This window comes from Galeopterus variegatus, unplaced genomic scaffold (genome assembly GCF_000696425.1).
Source record: "Galeopterus variegatus unplaced genomic scaffold, G_variegatus-3.0.2 Scaffold1877, whole genome shotgun sequence".
Lineage (NCBI taxonomy): Eukaryota > Metazoa > Chordata > Mammalia > Dermoptera > Cynocephalidae > Galeopterus > Galeopterus variegatus.
In genome coordinates, this window is record NW_007727988.1 from 104347 (window position 1) to 130886 (window position 26540).

At 36.5% G+C, this 26540-nt stretch overlaps 1 protein-coding gene across 1 annotated transcript in view; it reads left to right on the forward strand.

Annotated features, from left to right (window-relative positions):
• The window catches only part of LOC103595883 (E3 ubiquitin-protein ligase ARIH1), a 112500-nt gene that overhangs the window by 24596 nt on the left and 61364 nt on the right, over positions 1-26540 (forward strand). Inside the window, exon 3 of the mRNA XM_008579409.1 lies at positions 20301-20368. Coding sequence (XP_008577631.1) covers positions 20301-20368 — 68 coding nt within the window. The remainder of the gene's footprint in view (positions 1-20300; positions 20369-26540) is intronic.

A 26540-nucleotide genomic window follows, 5' to 3' on the forward strand; every position in this document is an offset into this window, starting at 1 on the left:
TGGGTAATGTTTCCCATATGTTTTCTTCTAGTAGTTTCTTTCATAGTTTAGGGTCTTAAATTTAGGTCTTTAATCCATTTTGACTTGATTTTTTGTGTATGGTGACAGATATGAGTTTAGTTTCAGTCTTCTGCACGTGGCTATCCAGTTTTCTTAACACCATTTATTGAAGAGGCTGTCTTTTCCCCAGTGTGTATTTTCAGCCCCTTTGTAGAAAATCACTTGGCTATAAACGTGTGGGTTAATTTCTGGGCTCTCTATTCTGTTCCATTGGTCTATTTGTTTTTATGCCAGTACCATATTGTTTTGGATACTATAACTGTATATATATTTTGAAGTCAGGAAGTATGATGCCTCCAACTTTGCTGTTTTTGTTCAAGGTTGCTTTAGCTGTATGGAGTCTTTTGTGGTTCCATACAAATTTTAAGACAGTTTTTCCTATTTCTGTGAAGAATTTCATTGGTATTTTGGTAGGGATTGCATTGAATGTGTAGATTGCCTTGGGTGATATAGATGTTTTGATATTAGTTCTTCCAACCCATGAACATAGGATATCTTTCCATTTATTCGTGTCCTTTTCATTTTTTATAGTTTTTGTTTTAGAGGTCTTTCACCTCCTTGGTTAAATTTACTAGGTATTTCATTTTTGGGGTAGCTATTGTTGATGAGATAGCTGGGTTTTCAAAATGACTGTAAAACCTAAGATCTTAAGTATATAGCCTAAATTCTGGCTCAGAAGGCTGGTAGTAAATACTTTACTATGATTTTGAATCAGTGTGAAAACAGATGGTATTTTAAAAAAATATTTATTTATTTATTTTATTGAGTCGAAATTGATTATACATATTTTGGGGTTCAACATTGACATGTGTTTATGAAATCAATATTATTAGCATGTATATTATTACAAATTGTACTTATTCTTTATACTCCTTATCCAATCTCTCCCGATCCCCCTTTTCCTCCCCCCGCCCCCCCATAACCCTAGATTTCTTCTCTCCTTCTCAAAGAGTAGCAGTTACTCTTGATTTGTCCAGATGATCTGTCCAGTGCTGGGAGAGATGTGTTCAGGTCCCCCACTGTTATATAGAGAGGTGCTTCTTCTGTCACTCTGGAGTGGGCTTTGTGGAGAGAGACATCCTCTCCTTTTCTTTGGCCTCCGCTGGTGACTTTCCCTGTGTCAGTGCACTCGGGTGGCTGGCTGGCCATCTGCATGGTGGTTGTGGCGTCTAGCCACTTTTGCAGGAGCTGTAGCTATTGTGGTGGCTGTGGTGGGCCCCTCACATGGAAGTGGTGTTTTTGGAATGCTCCTTGCCTGGTTGTGGGAGGAGGGGTTGGTCCCTGGATCCATGCCTCAGGACCCCAGGTGGGCCCTGTGGCAGTGGCAGTGTGCCTGGATGGGAGGGGAGTGGGGAAGGGAAAAGGAAAGAGTGGGAGAAGGAGGAAGGGGGGGCATGGTTGAGGTCCTTGGCACCCCCCTCATTCCTGCAGAGGAGACCAGGGGGCTTCCAGTGGTGGTTTGGTCTTTGCTGGGCTGAATGCAGATGTCAGAAAGTTGTGGCCAAAGGCCTCTGCCCCACACTGCCCCTGCTTGGGAGCACGGGGTATTTCCTGCAGCAGCTTGGTGGTCATCACTGGGCTGATTGCGGGTGTCAGGGGTATGTGGCCGAGGCCCTCAGTCCCCTCCCACTGCCTGGCTGGGGAATCCAGGGAGCTTCCTATGGTGGCTCAGTGGTCATTGCTGGGCTGGGTGGGGGTGTTGGGGGGGATGGCTGAGGCCCCCAGTTCTCTGCTCTCTCTGGCTTGTGAGCCCAGGTGGCTTCTGGTCCTTCTAGGTTTTATAGGTGTTCTTTGGTGAAGTGAGACCTTTACTAGTTAACATCAAACTTTGTCTCTGGTCTGTGGATTTTTTTGTTTTTTCTTTCAGTTCTGTGTTGGATTATTTGCTGTTTCTACTACTTAAACTCTGCACTGGAACTAATTTGTTGTCCTTTCCTTACTTCTAAAATGGGGGAATTTCCTGTGGGGACCAGGACTTAAGCCATGTGGTTGAGCTAAATTGCTGCTTTGCTGCTGATTCCCTGGAGGCTTTTTGTGCAGCTCAAGTTTAATGGTTGACTTTGTAGGTACTTCCAGGTCTTGGGAGATCTGGTGCACCTGGGTTGTGTAGATACTCTGGTCTGGACCTGAGTCTTTTCAGCAAACTACTCCTCCTTCAGTTCTCTATTTCTGACCAGTCTACATAGAGTGGGCCTGAGCTGATTGGAAGGCAGATTCCCCAGTGTTCTCCCAGTGGGCCCGTCTCCCCCTCACCCGTACTCCATACACTTATGGGATGGGCAGGGTCCCTTGAGATGACTCACCAGCCTCTGAGCAGCTCCTTTTTTCAATTGTGGCTCCTTGCTCCTATGTGGGTCCATGGGAATCCTGTGAGTGGTACCAAGGCCCTTTTCTCTCCAGCCTCGAAGCAGCTTCATATGAAGGGCACAACAGGAGTTTTTGCCAGCTCTTGCTCTGTGTGCTCATCAGCCTTGAAGTGGTCGGGATTCGAAATGGTGGGAGCGATCCTTTCTTTCTGTCATTGTGGCTTGTCCTGCCTGCATGAACTCCACAGGTTTCTCCTCTTCCCCTAATCTCTAGTGGCCCTGGCTTGGCTGTCTTAATAGTTATAAATTGGTTGATTTGTGGGAGAGAGTGACACTGGGGACCGTCTATTCCACCTTCTTGACTGGAAGCCAAAAAAACTTGGTTTATTTTTATTTTTATTTTTTTTGGTCTTTTTTCCATGTCCGGCACCGGATCGCAACCCTCAGTGTTGCCCCCGTACCGGACCGGGACCGGCAACGGGATCGCAAGCCTCGGTGTTGCTCCCGCGCCTCGCTCAGCCAGTGAGCGGGAGCCGGTCTGTATGTGGGATCCGAACCCTCGGATGGGAGCGCCGCCGCGCTTCCCAAGCGGCGCACTATCCAGTGCGCCACCGGGCCGACCCAAAACTTGGTTTATTTTAAGGTGGCCTTTTTGTTTTTGGTTTTTGGAAACCTTTTGCTTTCATATTTGGTATTTAGTACTTTCTTCCATATGTATTTTAGGAATTTCATGGTCTGCTAAATAAATCACTTTTTACCTTTCATAGTGTGGCAATATTAAAGTGAATATTAGTCATGAATCAGTTTCTTGAAAACTGTTAGACTTAGCAGTCCAGCTCAACGTAAAGCAAAATAGTTCTGAATTTAGAGACATCGGATCTAATCGTGACTCTACCAGTATTGACATTTTAAAAGTAACTACTGCTTCTCAGTTTTCTTTTGTTTAAAATGTGTGTTGGTGGCAACTTAAAAAAATTTGGTTATATCTATGACTTTATTAAAAGGGATTCTTAGTAAGGAGGTGAAGTGTCTTTTTTTTTTTTCCTTTTTATCTTTTTTACTGACCGGTAACGGGATCGCAACCCTCGGTGTTGCGCCCGCACCGGGGACTGGCAACAGGATCGCAACCCTCGGTGTTGCACCTGCACTGCGCTCAACCAGTGAGCGGGAACCGGTCTCCACATGGGATCCGAACCCTCGGCGGGAGCGCCGCCGCACTCCCAGGCGCCACCAGGCTGGCCCTGAAGTGTCTTTTAAAATAGTGCTTTCTTATGTCAGTAAACTGTATGTCAGTAAATCTACAACTGGAATGTTTTAGTAAGGAAGAAAAACGTCATGTTTGTGCTCTTTCTTACTTCCTGTTCTAATTCCACTTTATTCTGCAAGTTGCTGTTTTTTCCTTCAACAAGTATACTGTGGATTTAACAAATGTACAATATTTTCTAATATGACCATGTTTATTATTTTCCCTATTGTTGGCATTTAGTTCTTTCTGTATTGTGTGTCTTCTTCCCTTTCCTTCCCTTATGGTTTTTATAAATATGACTGAATGTTTTAAAAAAATGTTATATGAGTTTATCTTTAAACCAGCAGTGTGTGAGCTATCATTTGCTCTATACCCTTGTTGACAACTATTAAGAATCTTCTATTTTTCATTAGTCTGATAAGGAGAATATTACTTGGTTGTTTTAATTTACGTTTCTCAGAATTGCCTTTTCATATTCTTTCCACCTTTTCTTAATGAGTTCTTAATGTATGATAAATACAGCTCTTCTTTCCAATCTATTATTTAAAAAAAAAAAAAGTAATACATGTAGGTGATAATAAATGAAAGTGTTATTAGGTCTTCTAATGATTACATAATTTTAATGTCTTTGTCTTTTTTGTTATCTTTTGACATTATCTTGTTCCTCTTCCTTTCTTCCTCCATCTTGAGAATCCTACCTTATGCCAGCTATACTTTTATCAAAATCTTGTGATCATGAGCAAGTCTTATTAATTTGCTCATAGCTTGATTTTTAAAAAAGTGACACCATTGAATGCTTGTTGTTATTTGTAAATATCATTCAGTGACATTCCAAGTAGTGTTATGATTATTGTTATGTTTTTGTTTTCTACAAGCCTAATGTTAAATGCTCTGGACCTTCCTAAAAATAATGTTCTGGTATCAAGGTCATTTGGATTTACGAGGCTACTTCAGAGAGTTTGTGGAAAAGTAGAATTAAAAGATAGTACGAATCTTTCCATGAACTTTTTGAGGTACCCTTAATATTCACACTCCTCTTGGAGCCCTTCATTCTGCTTTTCTACCCAGGATGGCCTTACCTCTAAGCCTCTGATATCTAACTCTCAACTATGGACTTTGTTCTCCTGTGTTGAAGCCTCTGGTTCTTTTTTTTTTTTTTCCTTTTGTCTTTTTTCGTGACCGGCAACGGATCACAACCCTCAGTGTCGTGCCCGTACCGGACCAGGACCGGCAACGGGATCGCAACCCTCGGTGTTGCGCTCGCACCTCGCTCAGCCAGTGAGCCGCCAGTCTGTATGTGGGATCCGAACCCTCGGCGGGAGCGCCGCCACACTCCCAAGCGGCGCACTGTAGCAGTGCGCCACCGGGCTGGCCCAGAAGCCTTTGGTTCTTACATCCATGTCTTTGTCTTAATTTAATCTCATTTTCCTGTACTATATTTCATAATTTAACTCCCACACAATTTTTCTTAGGATATTACTCATTGAGGCCCTGATAAGGTGCATAATTTACCTTCATATTTGATTGTTTTATTCTCTAGATGGGAAACTCTAGGTTGGAATCTTTAGGAATGACATTGCCTTCTGCATTCAGTATTGCCAATAAGACTGATACCAGTATAGTTCTTATTTCTTTGTGACTTTATTTTTTAAGTTTTAAACTTTTCTCTTTATCTTTGGTGTTCTGAAGAGATGTGTGAGTGTGAATCTTCTCATTCATTGTGCTGGGCCTTAATGGAATCTTACAGCTAGGAGACTTGTATCCTTTTAAAGCTTTGGGGAGTTAACTTCTACTACTGTTTTGGTGATTTTCTTCCTTCTCCTCTCCTTCTGGAATTTCTGTTAGTTAAATGTTAAAAACAATGGATAGAGTTTAAAAATGATGATGAAATTATACAAGAAAGATTGGGGGGAGGGTGCATGTAGCAGTGTGGAATCCTCAACTTTCACGTGAGGAAGGTGGTAGATAATTGTCTAAAATGGAAAAATAACTCTTGGAGCATAAGCATATTATTTAGGATAAAAGTAAGTACTAGAAGAAACAACCAAAAGAGTTTAAAATGTTTAACTCAAAGGTCTGGAAATCAGTAGTGACTGAGGTGTGGCAAAGATGACTGTTAAACCTTGCGGTATCATGAACTAATAAAAGCTATGTACATGTATTAAATAAGATAATTTCAAACAGTGATTTAGTCCCATCCCAGAGGTCCAGATTTAGTGTATTTTCATTCTTTAAAATCCCCTCAGCAAATATATGTAGATGTATTCTTAGTTTAAGTATTCATTATAAGCCTTCACGAAGAGAGGTAGATTCCAGTTGTACATGCCATGTGTTTCTTTGTCATGATTCTTAGACATTTGTCAAATGCTGTGTATTTTGAGAATAATTGGCAAGAGAACATACTGGAGTTTTACATGACCTCTATGGCTTGGTTGTAAACTTTCCTTAAAGGATACAGGAGTATATTTATGTATAGTTCAAGATTGTTTGGATTTATGACTATTTTATGAGCCTTAAAGAAATCTACAATGGCTTTTTAAATAGGGTTTTCATAGAAAACAGTTTGTGACAAACATTTTTTTAATTTTTTTTTTCCTTTTTTGTCTTTTTTACTGACTGGTAACGGGATCGCAACCCTCGGTGTTGCGCCCGCACCGCGCTCAGCCAGTGAGCGGGAACCGGTCTCCACATGGGATCCGAACCCTCGGCGGGAGCGCCGCCGCACTCCCAAGCGGCGCACTCTCCGGTGCGCCACCGGGCCGGCCCAACAAACTTATTTTTTTTTAAAAAAACCCGCATTCTTTAAAAATAAGCACTATGATTTTCAAGTAATCTCACTTATGTTTGTTATTGTACAAAATTTTATGTACTGTATATACATATATAGTATGAATAAGTAAGTAATAATCAATGAATTGCTACTCAGAATCCTACTACTTACCAACAGGTGTTTTGAGTTGCTAAGATGAGGAGGGAGGGATATTAGTAAAAAGATATGTTTGGGAAAGTACTGCGCAAATGCTGTTAAAACTTGTTATTACGTAGTAGTTGTGAATGTATATAGATCTTTTTTTCTAAGTGGATCAGTTGCCTCCAGAGGAAGAGGTAATTTTTGTATGTCATCTCTAGGTAGTTTAGAGATGACCAGTGGTTGTGTTAGGTGAAGAAGTGGAGAGGGTATTAAAGTCACTCAAATGCTTTGCTTGTGTGTTTGGAACATTTTCAGTGTGTGGCATAATAGATATGTGGACTGCTGATGCTTTGGGCTTTGGATGCCTTCTGTATATGTTAATTGAGGTTAAAAAAATGTTGTTTTGCTGTTCCATCTTACATTATTTTTCTGTGGAACCTGTTTATCTAATATTTAGCTTTCTTTTGAAATAAGATCGTCTATTGAGATGTTTCGACAAACAGTTGCCTCCTACTCATTAAACATAGAAAAGTCATTCAACGACTTGGTGATTCTATCTGGAGATTGTGTCACACTTGGATGTGGGTCTGTCTGCATACATGTGTGTATCTAGAACTATGGTTCTGTACCTCAACTGCTTATTGGAATGACCGGGGAGCTTTTGAAACATGGTAATACCCAGGTTTTCTCTCCTTCCTCCTCTAATACTTTGATGTATTGGGCCTGGGCGTGGCTTGCACATCAGTTTTTTCAACTTCCCAGATGATTCTAAGGTGCTGCTAAAATTGAGAATCACTTGGTCAAAGGATAGAGGGTGGTGGTGCAATTTATGTTAAAACTTCAGCTGGGACAGTTGGCATATTCACACTAATCAACTTTTTAAAAATGCAGAATCAGAACTTTGGAGATACTTTGAAAGCAAACACTGGTGCTGTAATCCTGGACTGTAATTTTCTTCAAATTAGTAAAATATTACACTGCTACATTCATACAGAATTTCTACAGATATACTTTTTCAGAGCCCCTGTAGTAGGAAATTGTTTACAGCAATAGTCCTCAGTTCTATTATTCTATATTAGTAGCATCTGGGGGAACTTCAAGTAAAAACTTTGGGTGAAATTATACGTACCTATATCCTGCTCCAGACAATTGAATCAGAGTTGCTGAAGGCGAACCCCAAGTACTGATATTTTTAAAAGTTCCTCAGGAGATTCTATTCTAATCGTAGCTAGAATGGGGAGGCCACTGATTTAGAGCTTATAACTAGACAAGGTGTGAGATTTTAGGTGGCTTCATTGTTATAAAGTTAAGTATACTCGTGCCAGTATGAATTTTCTAATTATAATAATTTTGCTCAAACTGTTCTTGTTTGAGTGTTTATATCTTTGAAAATGACAAAAATCAGTAAGAAAAACATGAAGAGCTCTTTATTTCAGATAAGAGCATGAACTGGCTTTCCACTAACTAGTTATCAGTTTTGGTGGCACATGTAGGTGAATTTCTCTCTTTTGAGTACTACTTGTAGAGAGTAGTGCTATAAGCATAAAATTTTAAAAATTTCCCTACTGTTAAGATGCTATTAGCCTATTTTATCTTTGGCCAAGTGACTTAACTTCTTTAATCTCATCTGTAAAATACAAATAATGTCTACCTTGCATAAAGTATTGATGTGAGGATTAAATGAAATAATAATTTATATAAAATATCTAGCCTTATGCCTGGCATTAAATAATTCCAAATCTGTGTTCTTCCTCCTGTTCAGCATTCCCTTTTGACACTCATTGTTCTTTTTAAAAGAACTCCACTATAGGTGCTCTTATATATATTAGATTACTTTTATAATTTAATAGTTTAAATTTATATTTTCAGTTACATACAATAAAATTTACACTTTTTCGGTATACAATTTTATGAGTTTTGACAAATGCCTAGAGTTGTATAGCCACCAGAAAAATCAACTTACAGAACAGTTCCCTCACCACCATCCCTAAAATTCTCTCCTTCTACCTCATTTGTTCAGTCAAGTCGTTCCCTACCCTTAATCCCTGGCAACCATGGATCTGTACTAAATCCTTGTAATTTTGCCTTTTCCACTGTATCATATAAATGGAATCATACAAACCCATTTTTAATTCTCTCTCTCTCTCTCTCTCTCTCTCTCTCTCTCTCTCCTGCTGTACGGCCAATCTCTCCCCCCCTTCTTTCTTTCTTTCTTTCTTTTTTTTTCGTGACCGGTAAGGGGATCGCAACCCTTGGCTTGGTGTTGCCTGCACCGCGCTCAGCCAGTGAGCGCACCAGCCATCCCTATATAGGATCCGAACCTGCGGCAGCGCTGCGCTCCCAGCGCCGCACTCTCCTGAGTGAGCCACAGGGTCAGCCCTTTCTTTATTTCTGATTAATTCCAATTTATCAGTTTTCTCTTATGGATTGTGCTTTTGATGTTGTGTCTAAGAACTATTTGCCTAACCCAAGATCACAAAGATTTTCTCCTAACAGTTTTATAGTCTGATTTACTTTTGGTGCGATCCATTATGAAATTTGTGTAAGATGTGAAGTGTGTTAAAGTAGATTTTTAAAATATGGATGTCTTAATTATTTCAGTACTGTTTGTTGAAAAGAATGTTTGTTCCTATTGAATTTTTCTATTGTCTTAGTAAAATCTCAGTTTGCCATATTTAGGTGGGTCTATTTCTAGTCTCTAGTCTATTTCTTTGATCTGTGTATGTGTTCTTTTGCCAATATTGTAGTAATGTTCTCTTCCAAAATTTTCCAAAATTTGGCTATTCTGGTTCCCTTGCTATTTCATATAAATTTTAGAATTACTTTGATGTCTACTCAAAAAATCCTACTGGAATTTTGACTGGTATTTAGTGGAAAATCTATAGGGTAATTTGGGAAGAATTAACATTGTTGTCTCCCATTTCATGAAGGTGTATCTCTCTATTACTTAGATCTTTTTAAAGTTTCGTTCATCAGTATTTTGCACTTTTTAGCATACAGATTCTTCTTGTATTTTGTTAAATTTATACCTAGATATTTCATATTTTGGTGCTATTTATAAGTGGTACTTCAATTAAAAAAAATTTCCAGTTATTCATTGCTAGTATAAAATACAGATTTTTTTGTTTTGTTTTTAATATTGGCCTTGTAATTCTAGACCTTGCTAAACTCATTTATTCTAGGAATGTTTTTGTAAATACAGGGATTTTCTGCATAGTCAGACATAGTCATCTGTGATTAGAGACAACTTAATTTTTTTTCTTTCCAGTCTCTATGCCTTTTATTTCTTTTTCTTGCCTTATTGCATTTGTAAGACTTTAGTACAGTATTGAATAGGAGTGGCGAAAATGAGCATTCTTGCTTTGTTTCAGATCTTAGGAGAAAAGCATACAATCTTTAACCATTAATTATGATGTTAGCTGTAGTTCTTTTGTAGATTACTAAATTGAGCAAGTTCCTATTGTGTTCCTAGTTTGTTGAGAGTTTTTATGAGTAGTGGACGTTGTATTTTGTCAAAATTTTTTTCTGTTGTCAAATGCATCCTATTCATATGATCTTATGTCATTTTCCTTCTTTAAGCAGTTGGTTTGGTCATTTATATTGTTTTTGAATGTTTAACCAGTCTTGCAATCCTGGAATAAACCCCACTTGGTCATGATGTAGTTATCCTTTTTATATACTGCTATATTTGATTTCCTAATATCTTGCCGAGGCACGCAGTAGTTTTCTTGTAATGTCTTTGTCTGATTTTGGTATCTGTGTGGTGTTGATCTTATAATAGGAATTGGGAAGTGTTCCCTCCTCTTGTGTTTTCTGGAAGAGATTGTGTAGAATTGTTTTATTTCTATTTTTCTTCCTTGAATGATTGGTAGAATTTACCAGTGATATCATTTGGTCCTTGAGTTTTCTTTGTGGAAAGGTTTTAACTGCATTTTCAATTTGTTTTGTGGATGTAGAGATCTCCATGTTAACTATTTCTTCAGTGAAGTTTAGTCTTCAAGAAATTGGTGACCGTTTCATCTGAGTTGTTGAATTAATGGACAAAGTGTTGTTTGTAACATTCTTTTATTGTCCTTGCTAGATTTCTTTTTTAGTTTTATTGATCTTTGGTACTAGCTTTTGGTTTTGTTTATTTTCTTTTGTTTATCTGTTTTCAATTTCATTGACTTTTTTTTTTTTTTTCCTGGAGGCTGACAGGTCCAGGGATCAAACAATGGAAAATTTTATTTTGCTCTTTTATTATTCCATTCCTTCTGCTTGCTTTGGGTTTCATTTGCTTTTTTTTTTTTTTAAGAAACACTTGAGACCTTTTCTTATATAGGCATTTGATGTGATAAATTTCCCTGTAAACACTGTTATCTACATCCCACAAATTTTGATATGTTGTATTTTCATTTTTGTTCAGTTCAGAATATTTTCTAATTTTCTCTGAGATTTTCTCCTTGACCCTTGGGTTACTTAGTAGAAGATGTCTTGATTTCCAAGTAGTCTGTTTACTTGTTCAATGTACTACTGAGAGAGGAGTGTTGAAATCTACAAATAACTGTGGATTTGCTTATGTTTCTTTTATTTTTATCAGTTTTTTCTTTATTTTGAAGCTTTGTTATTAGGGACATACATTTAGGATTGTTTTGTGTCTTGGTGAATTGACCTTTTTATCATTGCAAGGTTTTTCTTTATCTTTGGTAATTTTCCTTGTTCCGAAGTTTACTTTGTCTGACACAAATATAGCCACCATAGCTTTCATTTGATTAGTGTTTGCATGATATCATTTTCCATCTCTTTACTTTTCATTTGTATATATAATCATTACATTGAAAAATGAGTTGTTATGGACAGCATAGTTTTGCCCTTTTATTAAAAAATCTAAGCTGTCAATCTGTCTTTTAGTTTGTTTTGAATATTTACATTTAGTGTAATTATTGATGTGGTTGGACTTATGTCTTTTTTATTATTTTTCTCTTTGTTCTTCCTTTTTCTGCTTTCATTTGGATTATTTGAAAATTCCCAAATACTCCATTTCATATATCTTGGCTTTTTAAGCTGTGTGTCTTGGTCTTTTTTTTTTTTTTTTTTTTTCAGTGGTTGCTCTTGGGATTGTACTATAAATATCTAAGTTCACATTCTACTTAGAGTTAATATTTTACCACTCCAAGTAAAACCAGAAGCCTTATAACTTTTCCCCCAGCCCAAGTGTGTGTATATGTATACACTTTTTTTTTTTTTTTCAGTGGTTGCTCTTGGGATTGTACTATAAATATCTAAGTTCACATTCTACTTAGAGTTAATATTTTACCACTCCAAGTAAAACCAGAAGCCTTATAACTTTTCTCCCAGCCCAAGTGTGTGTATGTGTATACACTTTTTTTTTTTTTGGTGGCTGGCCAGTAAGGCCCCTTTATATTAAAGTTGTTGTACGTGTTATATCTATATACATTTAACCCTTCCCTTCACCATGATAGTATAATTTTTGACATCAACAATTTCATATGTTTTAAAGAATTTAAGAGGGGAAAAATAGTCTTTAATACTTTCTAGATATTTACCATTTCTGTTGTTCTTCCTTCATTCCTGCAGTTCGAGGTTTCTCTCTAATTTCCCTTAGCATTAATTTTAGCACAAGTGTGCTTTGCAGTGAGTTCTTGGATATTTTTTTTTCCTTTCTGTCTGTCTGAGAATGTCTTTGTCTTTATTCCTGAACTGTACTTTCACTGAATATAGAATTCTAGGTTGACACCTTTTGATATGTTGTTCCCCACCCCTCCCACCCTCCTGACTGATGAGAATGTTCATTTTAAAAAAATTTTTTTCCCCACTCTGTTAAGATTGGATAATTTCTGTTGATAATGAGGAGTCTTCAAGAGGTTCATGGAAAATGTGTATTATGAAAAAACTATGCATGTTTGTAAATTGTTTTGCACCAAATAAACCCATTCTATCTTGTTATGACATGTTTGAACAGGATCTAGTTTGAGGCATTAAGAAGGATAAGATATCAGTTTGAAAAGAGCCCCTATCAGAGCAACACAAATTCTGCTAAAATTGAAGCAAGAATAAACATCAAATTTATGGTGAAGCTTGGGTGGAACAATGCTGAAATCATTGATGCTTTATGAAAAGTTGATGGGGACAATGCCCCAAAGAAATTAGCAGTTTACAAGTGGATAACCCATTTTAAGAAGAGACAAGACGATGTTGAGGGTGAAGCCTGTGGCGGTTAGACCATCCACATCGATTTGCAAGGAAAAAATTAATCTTGTTTGTGCCGTAATTGAAAAGGACCAAAGATTAACAGCAGAAACAATATCCAACACCATAGACATCTCAGTTGGGTCAGCTTATACAATTCTGACTGAAAAACTACAGTTGAACAAACTTTCTGCTTGATGGAGGCCAAAACTGTTGCACCCAGATCAGCTGCAGACAAGAGCAGGGCTTTCAACTGAAATTTTAAACAAGTGGGATCAAGATCCCGAAGTATTTCTTCAAAAAATTGTAACAGGAGGGCCGGCCCGGTGGCGCACTGGATAGTGCACCGCTTGGGAAGCGCGGCGGCGCTCCCGCCCGAGGGTTCGGATCCCGCATACAGACCGGTTCCCGCTCACTGGCTGAGCGAGGCACGGGAGCAGCGCCGAGGGTTGCGATCCCGTTGCCGGTCCCGGTCTGGTACGGGGGCGACACTGAGGGTTGCGATCCGTTGCCGGACACGGAAAAAGACAAAAAAAAAAAAAAAAAAATTGTAACAGGAGATGAAACATGGCTTTACCAGTACAATCCTGAAAACAAAGCACAATCAAAGCCATGGCTACCAAGAGGTGGAAGTGGTCCAGTTAAAGCAAAAGCAGACCAGTCAAGAGCAAAAGGCATGGCACCAGTTTTATAGGATTTTCAAGGCATTTTGCTTGTTGACTTTCTGTAGGGCCAAGGAATGTTAACATCTGCTTATTTATGAGATTGTTTTGAAAACGTTAGCCAAAGCTTTAGCAGAAAAATGCCTGGGAAAGCTTTAGCAGAGAGTCTTTCTCCACCATGACAGTACTACTGCTCATTTCTCTCATCAAACATGGGCAATTTGGGGAGAGTTTTGATGGGAAAATCATTAAGCATCCACCTTACAGTCATGATTTGGCTCTTCCTGATTTATTTTTGTTTCCTACTCTTAAAAAAAAATCTTTAAGGGCACTTATTTCTCTTCATTTAATAATGTAAAAAAGACTGCATTGACATGGTTAAATTGCCAGGACACTCTGTTCTTTAGGGATGGACTAAATGGCTGGTATCATTGCTTACAAAAGTGTCTTGAACTTGATGGAGCTTACATTAAGAAATAAAGTTTTTTTTAACCTTTTAATTCCATTTTTATACACACCTTTTGAAGTCTCCTCGTACCTTCAAGTTCACTGACTCCTTTATCATTTTTTTTCTTTTTTTTTTTTTTTTGTCTTTTTTCCGTGTCCGGCAATGGATCGCAACCCTCAGTGTTGCCCCTGTACCGGACCAGGGACCGGCGACGGGATCGCAAGCCTCGGCGTTGCTCCCGCGCCTCGCTCAGCCAGTGAGCGGGAGCCGGTCCGTACGTGGGATCCAAACCCTCGGACGGGAGCGCTGCCGCGCTTCCCAAGCGGCGCACTATCCAGTGCGCCACCGGGCCGGCCCTATCATTTTTTTTCTGATAGTGAGTCTATCCAGTGAATTTTGTATTTTAGTTACAAAATTTCCATTTGGTTCTTTTTTTATAGCTTATACTTCTCTCTTAAGAATTTCTTTAATTTGTTTTTAAGGTGTTCACCTTACCTAATGGATCATGGTTTTAGTAGCTGCTTTAAAAATCTTTGATAATTCTAATATCTGGTTCATCTAGAGGTCAGCATCTATGATTTCATCTCCTCTGAGAATCATTCATATTTTTTTGTTCTTGTTGTATCTGGTATTTTGGATTCTATCCTGGACATTTTTGAGTATTATGTTGTGAGATTCTGAGTCCTGTTAAAATCCTTTAGAGAATGTTAAAGATTTTTTAATTTTATTTTTAATTTTAATTTTTTTTTTAGTCAACAAGTCAACCTAGTTAGGTTATAACTGCAACTTTTTTCTTACCTCATATAGGCAATGGTTCCATTATGTGTTCAGTTTTCAAAGCCTTCGTCATGTTTGAATTTGCCCCCCTCCTCCCTTTCCACTTAGGTTGATGTAGGACTTGGGCAGTAATTTATTTTGTAGTTCTGGTCTAAAAGCCTCTCCTGTATAATTCTTTGGATGTGTTCCATATATAAAAGCTTGCAGGTGAGCCCAGGACTTGGTTTATATACAGACTGAGAGATCTACTTCTCTCTTTTTTCTCTCTCTCTCATAATGGGGACACCCTTCCCACACTCTTCTCACCACAGGGTTCCCTTTCCTGATTCCTGTATCCAGAGTGATGGGCTCTTGTGGTTTTCTTTGGCTACTCTGTAGCAATGTAGTTTTGTGGCTGGGGCTGGACTCAGGGCAGGGCCAGGAGAGACAAAAGAGGAAAAAAATGGAATATTCTTTCCATATTCTCTAGGAGCCTTTTACCTTAATTCTCTGGGCCAAAAAAGATGCACTTATTTCAGTTTTTGCTGGTCATACCCACTGTACAGTTTCTCTGTTTGGCCCATCCTTGAGTCAAAGCCAGGAAATAAAGGAGATAAAAAACCCAAGATATTACCACCTTATTGGTGGTTCTTCAGTTCCCTCCCCAGTTTGCCTGCTATTACCGTCATCCCTCTCTGGCCTTGGGGAATTAATTCCAGGGCCCCCAACAGAATACCAAAATCTGCAGAAGCTCAAGTTTCTTATATAAAATGGCATAGTATTTGCATAGTATTTGCACATGCTCCTGTATACTTTAAATCATCTCTAAATTACTTATAATATCTGATACAGTGACTACACCCATTTCATCTGCTTGGGTTCAGTGTAGTGCTCAGTGTGCGGCAAATTCAAGTTTTGCTTTTTGGAACTTTGTGGAATTTTTTTTTTCCTGAATATTTTCGAGCTGTGCTTGGTTGAATCCACAGATGTGGAACCCACAGATACAGAGGGCCAACTTTTAAATTTTCGGATGCTCTGTTAGTTGCACTTGGTATTTTGTCCATAGTTTTTAGTTGTAATCAATGGGAGGCAGAGACACTGCAGTGGGCTTATTACTTCCATCTGGGCTAGAACCACAAGTTAGATTGATTTGTTTTCAAATAAATCAACATAATTTACATGTAGGTTTTAAGTGTGTAGTTTGAGTTTTGAGAAATGTATATTCTCATGTAACCATCACACTCAAGACAGAACATTTTTAGTCCCTCAAAAAGCTTCCGTGTGCTTCTGCATTGTCTTCACCTTCCCATCCTACCTTGAATTATCTTTTAGTAGAGGATGTAAAGGATATTATGAGAGTAGTTAAACAAGATCTTTAATATTTCTTCTACTACATGGTCTAATGGAAGGAATATTAGATCCAGATTGTCCTAGTTTAGAATTCAAAACTATTCCAGTTTATCATTTGCATAAGATTGGGTAACTTTTCTAACCTTTTGGATCCAAGTCATAGTTTTCTTCTATTTAGAAAGGGAGATAAGTATATTTACCTTACAGAGTGTTTTGAGAATTGAGTTGTATAAAGTACCTTCTACAGGGCCTGGTATACAAAGAGTCTTCAAAAAGTTCATGGAAGAATTTGTATTTTCTTTTAATTTAATTTTTTTCATGAACCTTTTGGAGCACCCTTATACAATAGATACATAAGTATTATTCCCCATCACCTTTCCTTGTATGCATGCACATAAATGACTTGAGCCAGCCAAACTGAAATAGTGGCCAAAATATATTTATCTTGTTAGTATTGTGAAATAAATTTTGCTGTGTAGCGTAGAGCCCTGGCAGAATATATTTTGGTGTTATCATGCCACTGTGGTCTACAAAAAATTTTTCAGTGATATCTTGTTGGGAAAATTTTTGAGCATGAATTGCCAATGTAGTGGGCACATTATCTAACAAATATATATACATACACATAAATGTTTAAAGGATGAACTAAAATATAGGAAAGAAATTGTCCTATTTTCTTCACCTTTTGGGGACCACTGATCTGATTTTCTGAATCCTTTTGGCAGTGAACACATTCAGGGACGTTCTGTTCCAAACCTATTAAATAAAAATATGGAGTGGAACCTAGGAATCTGTGATTTAAGAAAACTTTCTGTAGTGATTTTTTTTTTGTGTGTGTGTTTCAATAAAAGTTTATTTATAAAAACAGGCAGCTAGCTGGATTTGGTCCTTGGGTCATAGTTTTCCAAATCCTGTCATTGACCAGGTGAGAGAAGATTAAGGCCTGCACTTGGGCAGTGGCAGAAGAAAGGACAAAGAAGAGGCAAATTTGAGAAATACTGTGACATATTAAGCTTTGAACTCTTATTTAGCATTTGGTGAGAGCATGAAGGATAAGGGCGTTGGACAAATGTCAAAACGTTTAGACATCAAAGTAGATGTTAGAAACGATATAAAGATGAAAGCAAGTAAAGAGATTTTGACTGAAAAGTGTATTTCAACAGATAATTTAGTTTGGAAATACAAACAAGTAAATAAAACAAATAAATTATATTCCAACAGATAATTTGGTACAGACATGCAAAATGAACAAGTATTGTACTCTGTAAAAGCAGAAATCTTACAGGTAAAGATAAATTTCATTTAGATGGAACTAAATGAAATTTCTAATGGTAAATTATTTTCGACCTAAAAAAGGAAATTTCATATGATCTAATGTATACATGGTAAGGAATAAAGAAGAAACAATGTTTACAACAAATATGAGAGACTGGAGTAATGCCTTTATGTATGAAGATCTCATAAAAACCAATAAGAAAAAGGCAAACTTTCCAGGAAAAAATACTGGAGAAAAGGTATAAACAGGCAATTAACAAAATGTTAATGACGTTAAATTTGAGAAAATGTTTAACTTCAATGATAATAGAATAAATACACGTACAGCAATAATTGTGTACAATTTCCCACCTGTCAGCAGACATTTTTTTAAAGACTCTGTTGGAAATTCTGATCATTTATGATGTCCGGGGGAAATAGGAACTTGATAATTTTTGGTAAGAGTGTAAAGTGATATGATCATTATGGATGACTATTTGCTCAAAATGTGCATATCTTTTGACCAGTAGCTCTATTTCTAGTCACTTACCATATGAGTATAATCTAAAATGTATACAGTACTCTATGCATGCAACTGTTCATTATAGAGTTAATTATAAGAGCCAAAAATTAGATAGGACTAAGGACTTAATAAGATTAAATGTCCACATATTTGGTCAAACATTATTCTGGATGCTTCTGTGATGGTGTATTTTGTATGAGATTAACATTTAAGTTGATGGATTTTTTTTTTTTTTAAATTTTTATTTTGTCAATATACAATGTATATGATTATTATGGCCCATCACCGACACCTCCCGCCCTCCTCCCTCTCTCCCATCCCCCCCAAGAATGTCCTTTCCGTTTGCTTGTTGTAACAACTTCAAAAAAAAAAGTATGGTTGTTATATCTTCTTCCCCCCCCCCCCCCTCCAGTTTTTTTTTTTTTTTTGGTGTGTTTGTGGGTAAATTAATTTGTTTATTTTTTTTAAGTGCGTGGGTTGATTTCTGGGTGTTCTGTTCTATTCCATTGATCAGTGTCTCTGTTTTTGTACCAGTACCATGCTGTTTTGGTTATTGTGGCTTTGTAGTATAGTTTAAAGTCAGGTAGAGTAATACCTCCAGCTTTATTTTTTTTGCTCAGTGTTGCTTTGGCTATTCTTGGTCTTTTGTTATTCCAGATAAATGACTGTATAGTTCTTTCCATTTCTGAGAGAAATGTCATAGGAATTTTGATGGGGATTGCATTAAATTTGTATATTACTTTGGGTAGTATAGTCATTTTCACTATATTGATTCTTCCAATCCAGGAGCATGGGATGTCTTTCCATCTTCTTGTATCCTCTCTAATTTCTCTCAGGAGTGGTTTATAGTTCTCGTTTTGATTTTTACCTGTCACAGGTTTGGGATCCTATGTTTGATACTGGAACTCGGACATAGATAGTCACTGGCAACATCAAGTCATTCCCTTTCCCCTTTCTTTTTTTTCCTGTTTGCAAGACTTTTAACAATTCCTGAAACATTTTTCCCCAAGCACCCTATCTAAGGGGGACAAATATAATGTACTGGATGCCACAAAGTTAAAGTCAAACAATTCTAGTGAATTTCATTATACTTAATTCTCTTAATTGACAGGATTATTGCTCTTATTTTACAATATGGTCGAATCTAAGTTAATGACTATTTCATTTGTAGGCACATCCTGTGGCAAAAACCTATTAGCAATCTCTGATATTTTAAATTGTTTAATCACATTTCTAAGAAAGGGCTGGAGATGACAATGTCTGCATATTTTGTACAACTAAACATATTATAATTTAGGATCAGTTAATAGTTTTTTTTCCACATCTTAACTCTTGTAGGTGTCTATCTGGAATGCTGTGTTAAGGAAGGATTCTTGAGGGGAGGTCTGGGTCCAAGAAGTAAGGAATACCTAGATAGATTGGCAAAATGTGCCTGGGTGGGCTGGTAAGAGTGTCTGCATGCTTCCCTTTTTGGGGGGTGGTGGGGGGCATGAGTGTATGTGAATTTTTCTGTGACAAATGGTATTGTTGAGAAGAATTAGTAGACATTTCTTTAATGGCAATACTTTTATACAGGATTACTCTAACTAAATCAATAGTTAAATAATACCATGGTCCAACTATGGTGAAATAAAAGTAGTTTTAGCCCACAAAGATCTTTTTCAAAATGTCATTTGGGGCCGGCCCCGTGGCGCACTCGGTAGAGTGTGGCGCTTGGGAGTGCGGCGGCGCTCCCGCCGAGGGTTCGGATCCCATATAGAGACCAGTCCGCTCACCGGTTGAGCGTGGTGCAGGTGTGACACCAAGGGTTGCGATCCCGTTGCCGGTCACGAAAAAAGACAAAAAGGAAAAAAAAATGTCATTTGATGTAGTAAAATTATACATGAAATACAAATAAGCAGACTCAGGTTTGATTAGCTGAAGTATCTTTGAATGAATCAGGCTTTGATTATCTCTTATACCCCATTGTGTTTTAAGTTAAAATTCTGTACCCAAATAATAAGCTCGGCAGTTTTATGGGAAATGAAGATATTTGTGACAGCACAGAATGATAGGGTAGTAAACTTTGGTTTTATTTCACAGTGTTAGTATTTCCTTCTAGAAATGAAATAGCAACCTAAAATTACACACTATAAATTATTACATTGTATAGATGTTTTGTCATTTTGATGAAATATCTTTGAGGTACCCTCTGACTTAAAAATAATTTGGACTTATTTGAACTACTTAATGTATAAGGTGTTAGAAATTATTATTGATTACACGTAGTGTGCTGATGTGGCAGTCTAAGTTTTAAATGCAAAAAATAACTAATTTTAATTAGTGTTTGTGTTAATACATTAATTTACTTTTCTTTTAATTTCTTTTTGGCTTACTTTGAATCCTACAGAAACCTGACATATTAATATGGCAAACTATTTTTAAATAATCTTAATCTTATAATTAAAATTTTGTATTTCCTAAGGGGAATACAAAAATATCCTAGGAAAGGAAATTTGGGAAGTGTATTATGGAAATTTAAATTTAACCTAGAATTGCTAAATGTCATTGAAGTGCTATTACCTCAAAATGACTTTTTTCCCCCTCCTTCTTTAGAATCCAGCAACTATCACAAGAATACTCCTTAGCCACTTCAATTGGGATAAAGAGAAGCTAATGGAAAGGTAAGGAACTACATTGTCAGCTTTATATTTATAAATAACACAGAAAGCCTGTTGAACTGAATTTAGAAGAAGCAAAGAATTGATTTATATACCAGTATGTGAACAAACCAATGTGAAAGTAGTAACTACTTTAATTTTTTGTATGGCCCATCTGTAAATTTTGCAATAAACATGGGAATTATGGCTTAATCTTAACTTTATTTTAGAGGTGAGTTGAAAGCTCTGCTTCAATTTCTTCTACATATATCCTCTTGAGTAATAAGAACTAAAAATAGGTTGGGGAAAAAAGCACTTGATACATTTTTAGAGCACATGAATAAGATTGGACTTAATTACCTAAAAAGATTTCCTACTCTTAAACCTTTAAATCTATGTTAAGCATATTAATGACATTTATTCAGTAAAAATAAAATTGGGGAAGTTGTTCAGGATTTCGTGGCCCACCAAACTAGCTACTTGGACTGATTCTCTGGTTGCAGGGCAGGATTCTGTTCCACTGGCTATTTTTTATATTTTCTCTGAAAATCTTTCTAGTTTTAAAAGAGAAAATATTATTGGGACTGGAGAATGACAGTATTTAATGCCATTCTTAGTCTTTTTCTATTCCTTAGGTTGGAAATTTGGGGCATTTGTTAAGATAGGGTAGTAATTTTTAATTAAAAAATTGCAAGTAATTGTTGGGAACTGAGAACCCAAATATTGTGAGAAATAAATGGAAAATATTTCCTGTTTGGTCTTAAAGTTCAGAGAGGGCTTTATAAAACAGATATTATATAATACCAAGAGTATTATCCCATTTCACACACCATGCACCCCAACTAAAATTTAATAGTGACAGTAATAGCTGTCAACTATCGAGCCCTCTGTGTCAGGCATTATTTCATTTTACCCTCCTGATAGCTCTATGGGGCTAGAAATTTTGAACCCTACTTATTGCTGTTGAAACTGAAGTTTGGGGCTTAAATTATTTATCTCAGTTTTGTGACACAAGGATTAGTACTCAAACATAGGTTTGTTGTATTCCACAGCTTATGTCTTAAATGCATGTGCTATATACAGCTTTCCCAGGGTTCATGAAGGATAAAATGCTTCTTGACTAGTTTGATTTTTTTTTTTTTCTTTTCATTTCATCAATCTGACCATCTTTTTTGAAGTCACTAGTGTTTCTGATAATTTTGGTAACATTTACTTTCAGGCTTATTTATTACATAATATCTCTGCTAGGAAAAAGTTTTCATTGTTTACATCTGGAACTCCTCTAGTGAACTAGACTTATTTACTCAGTCTGTCACATATTTATGTATTTCTCCAAAGACATTCTGAATTCTGCCCTATAACACTGCTGAAAGCATTTTTCATTTAAATATTATACTTAAATGTGGCAAGTATCAATTAAAAATTAGGCTTCTGGGAAACTTCTATGAGTGTATGAACTTCAGTTTCTTCTTGTAATTTCAGTTTTTATTTTTATATATTCTGAAGATAAACTATTGGGCACCTAAAATTTTATAATTAAATCTTTAAATTGTGTCTTTAAAATCAATATGCAATATCTTTTTTATCTCATTTAATGATTTTTACATATTATTCTATGTTGTCTACTAATTAGCACTGCCTCATTGGGTTTTTTTGATTTTTTTAGCATTTGACTGGCTTATCTATTCCTTTCTAATATTCAGTCTTCCTGTGTTATTTGGTTTTAAGTGTATCTTTTGTAAAGAGCATGTAGATTTTTTAAAAATCTAAATTCTAAAAAACTAATCATAAGTATATCTTTTAATAGCTGAGATTAACACATTCACATTTTTTTGATAACTAATGTTTAGATTTAACTACTGCCATTTTAAGTTGTGCTTTGTACTTACCGTGTTTTCTGTTTGGTTGTTTTGTTGACCTCATCAAAATTTCCTTTTTTTTTCCCCTCTAATAATTTTAAAGTGATATATTCTATTTCAGTTTCTCTTGTGGTCACTCTTATAAATTGTACATATGTACTTAAAAAGTTTATAGCAATTTTTAGTAAAGTATTTATATCCTTCCCTTGCACAAGATAAACTGTAGCAAACTTTTCTTCTCTACCCTTTCCTCTTCTCCTGTCACCTTTATAAGTAGTTAATACTCGTATCTTTCATTCAATGTTAAACTTTTTTACTGTCTACATACAGTATTTAACTTTTTTTTCCTGGTTTGTTTCTTACATTCCACTGTTTTTTCCATATTTACTTTTTTCCTCTGAAATATATCCTGTAATCATTTAAGTTAAATTTCATAGGTGGTAAACTTTGAGTCCTATATGAGAAATTCTTAATATTCTGAAATTTACTGTAATATTTCTAGGTAACAGTTTTGAAAACAAGTCTGAGGACTCGTGTTTTTGGTTTTGGGACATTCTTAGCTGTTATTTCTTCAGTATATCTTTTCTCCATTCTCTTGATGCTTTCTGGAATTGCTGTTTAGTCACATCTTGAAACTTCTGGATTTATTTTCATGTCTTCTGTTTTCAAAATATTTCTTCTGTACTTGTCATCTTTTCTTTGTATGCTTTTCTGTGAAAATTCTTCATGTTTATCTTTTAATTCACTTGCTTTTCTTTCTATATCCATTCTGCTCTTTAGCTGTCTTGAATTATTTATTTCAACACTGTCCATCTTATTCTTTTTAATAACTTTATTCTTATTTTTTGGGTACAATCTCTTTCTGTCTCTCTCGGCATATTAACTATTCTTACACTAAAATAATTAGAACTAAATGAGAGTACAAATGTGAGATGTGGCTGAAAAAAGTTACCGCGAAGTTTACAATCTTTTTTTTTTTTTTTCCTTTTTGTCTTTTTTCGTGTCCGGCAACGGATCGCAACCCTCAGTGTCACACCCGGACCGGACCGGCAACGGGATCGCAACCCTCGGTGTTGTGCCCGCACCTCGCTCAGCCAGTGAGCGGGAACCGGTCTGTATGTGGGATCCGAACCCTCGGCGGGAGTGCCACCGCACTCCCAAGTGGCGCACTGTAGCAGTGCGCCACCGGGCCGGCCCAAAGTTTACAATCTTAAGTGTCTTTATTAGAAAACGAGAATGAGGTAAAAAACGAACCAAGCCTTTGAAACAGGAAGTTAGAAAAATAAACCTGAAGAAAGTAGAATGGGTATTTAAGATAAAAGCAGACATTAATTAAATAAAGAACAAAGAAAAAGACAAATAAACAGAAAAATAGATCTTCAAAATGAATTTTTTAAAAGGGAAATAAGAGAATGAGAAGACAGGCCACAGACTGGGAGAAAATACTTGCAAAAGACATATCTGATAAAGACAGTTATCTGAAATATAGAAAGAACTTTTGAGACTCAACAATAAGAAAACAAACAACCTAATTTAAAAATTGGCCAAAGATGTAACACACACCTCACAAAAGAACACAGATGGCCAATAAGCATATGAATAGATGGTCCACATCCTACAACATCAGGGAAATTCAAGTTAAAACAATGAGATAGTACTACACACTACTCGAATGGCAAAATCCAAAACACTGACACCACCAAATGTGGGCGAAGATGTGGAGCAATAGGAATTCATTGCTGGTGGGAGTGTGAAATGGTATAGCCACTTTGGAAGAGAGTGGACAGCTTCTCACAAAACAGAAGGTATTCTTACCACACTATCCACCAAATTTTGCTTGATATTTACCCCAACGAGTTGAAAACTATGTTCACACAAAAACCTGCAGGATGTTTCTTGAAGCTTTACTCGTAATTGCCAAAGCTTGGAAGCAACCAAGATGTTCTTTCAGTAGGTGAGTGAATGAATAAACTGTGGTACATCCAGAAATGGAATATTATTCAGTGCTATGAAGAAATGCGCTATAGGGCCGGCCCGTGGCTCACTCGGGAGAGTGTGGTGCTGATAACACCAAGGCCCCGGGTTCGGATCCCATATAGGGATGGCCGGTTCGCTCACTGGCTGAGCGTGGTGCTGACAACACCAAGTCAAGGGTTAAGATCCCCTTACCGGTCATCTTTAAAAAAAAAAAAAAAAGAAAAAAAAGAAATGAGCTATAAAGTCATGAAAAAACATGGAGGAACCTTTCGTATAACTAATAATGAGAGAAGCCAGTCTGAAATGGCTACATACTTTATGGTTCCAACTATATGACATTCTAGAAAAGGTGAAACTATGGAGACGATAAAAAGACCAGTGGATGCCAGGGTTTAGGGGAGTAAGGATGAATAGTCAGAGCAAAGAGGTTTTTTAGGGCAGTGAAACTATTCTCTATGATACTATAATGGTGGATACATGTTATTATACATTTGTTTAAACCCATAGAACACACAGCACCAACTGTGAACCCTAGTGTAAACTATGTATGTACTTTGGGTGATAATGATGTGTCAGTGTATGTTAGTCAAATGTAACAAATGCACCACTCTGGTGTGGAATGTTAATAGTGGGGGAGGTTTGCGTATTTTGGGGTGGATGTATGTGGGAACTTTGTGGCTTCTCAGGTTTGCTGTGAACCTAAAATTGCTCCAAAAATATAGTTTTCTTTTTTTTTTTTTTAAAGGGGGGAAATAAACTTTTGGCAAATGTGATGGAGAAGGGGGAGAAGGCACAAATAAACAACATTGGGAATAATAAGGCATAATTACAGGTAGGGAAAATACTTCAAAATATAAATGAATACTGTGTACCACTTTTACCAATACATTCAAAAGCCTAGAAATGGAAATTACTTAAATTGTCTCCTCCTAAGAAGAAGTACAAAAATAGAATAAACCAATAACCACGGAAAAGTGTAGTGAATATAGTAAAAGACCTCCCTCCACCCCTGAAAAGTACTAAATGATTTTTTATGGGGAAGTTCTATCTAATAAACCTTCAAGAAACTGCCAGTTCCTATTGAAAATTATCTTATGTAGGAAAAAGTAAGACATTCTTAATTTACGTTAGCCAAATCAGAATAACTCTGGTTCCATTTTGACAATGACAGCATGAGAAAACCATCTTTATTATGAAAATAACTACTGAATTCATAAATAAAATAATACTTAATTGAATTGAATGAATGAATGGTCTAGTAGTATTTCTCCTAAAAATGCAAGAGTAGGTCATCATTGGGGAAAAAATTTTTCGTGTATAGCATTTACTACATTAAAAGATTAATGAGAAATCAAAGGTAATCATAGTAAATGCCAGCTATGCATTTAATAAAATTGTGCATTCATGTATGATGTAGTAAAAACAAAATTCTTAGCAAACTGAGAAGATAATTTCTCAGCTTGCTAAAGGGTATCAACTAATAATCTACAGCAAAATTATACTTAATGTTGAAACATTAGAATCACCCTCATTAAAATCAAACAAGGATAATGGCTGTCACCACCATTTGAATGTATTGGAAGTTCTGATAAATAAAACAATACATGGAGAATTAAATAAATGGTATAAAGGCTAAAAAGGAAGAGAAATTACATGGAAATAATATAATCATCTACCTAGGAAACCCAAGAGAATCAGCTGATTAGCCATTGAAGTGGTTGCCCATTAGAATCACCTGAGAACTTTTTAAAAAAAAAAAGTTCAAGTGCCCAGGCTCCTCTCCATTCCTCCTTCCCTCGATACCCTTGGAAAATGAAAAGAAACTTAGAATGTAAGTAGGGTTAGATTCAGTGACACTGTGCTTCCTTCCTTCCCCCATTCTTAGGTATAAAAATGAAGGTCACCCATATGGTAATCCTATAACTATTTAGGACTCCAGTAATTACAAGAGAAAGTAGGCAATATAATCAATAAAGTTTATTACATAGCATTTTAAAAAAATCTTGCTTCCTAATTGGTATAATTTTTATTTATTTTGACATACTTAAACATTATCCTAGTCAAATTGTGAAGTATTTTAAATTTCTTCTTCTCTCTTTATTTTCCTTCCTCATTTCCATATGCTAGGCTTATTAATGTTTCTTTTTGTTTTATTCATCAGTGAGCCATGGTTCCTACCCTGCAGGAGGAGGTCATAGTCCAGTGAGGGTAATAGAGGTATAAATGGATCCTTGCTGGTTATTCCTCTTATTTGCCCTTTTATTTCTTAGTCCACACTTTAAGCAAATTTGTCCTGACCCTTAAAATGAATGTGATTTATTCTTCTTAAAGATAAATTGTGGGGCCAGCCCGGTGGCGCA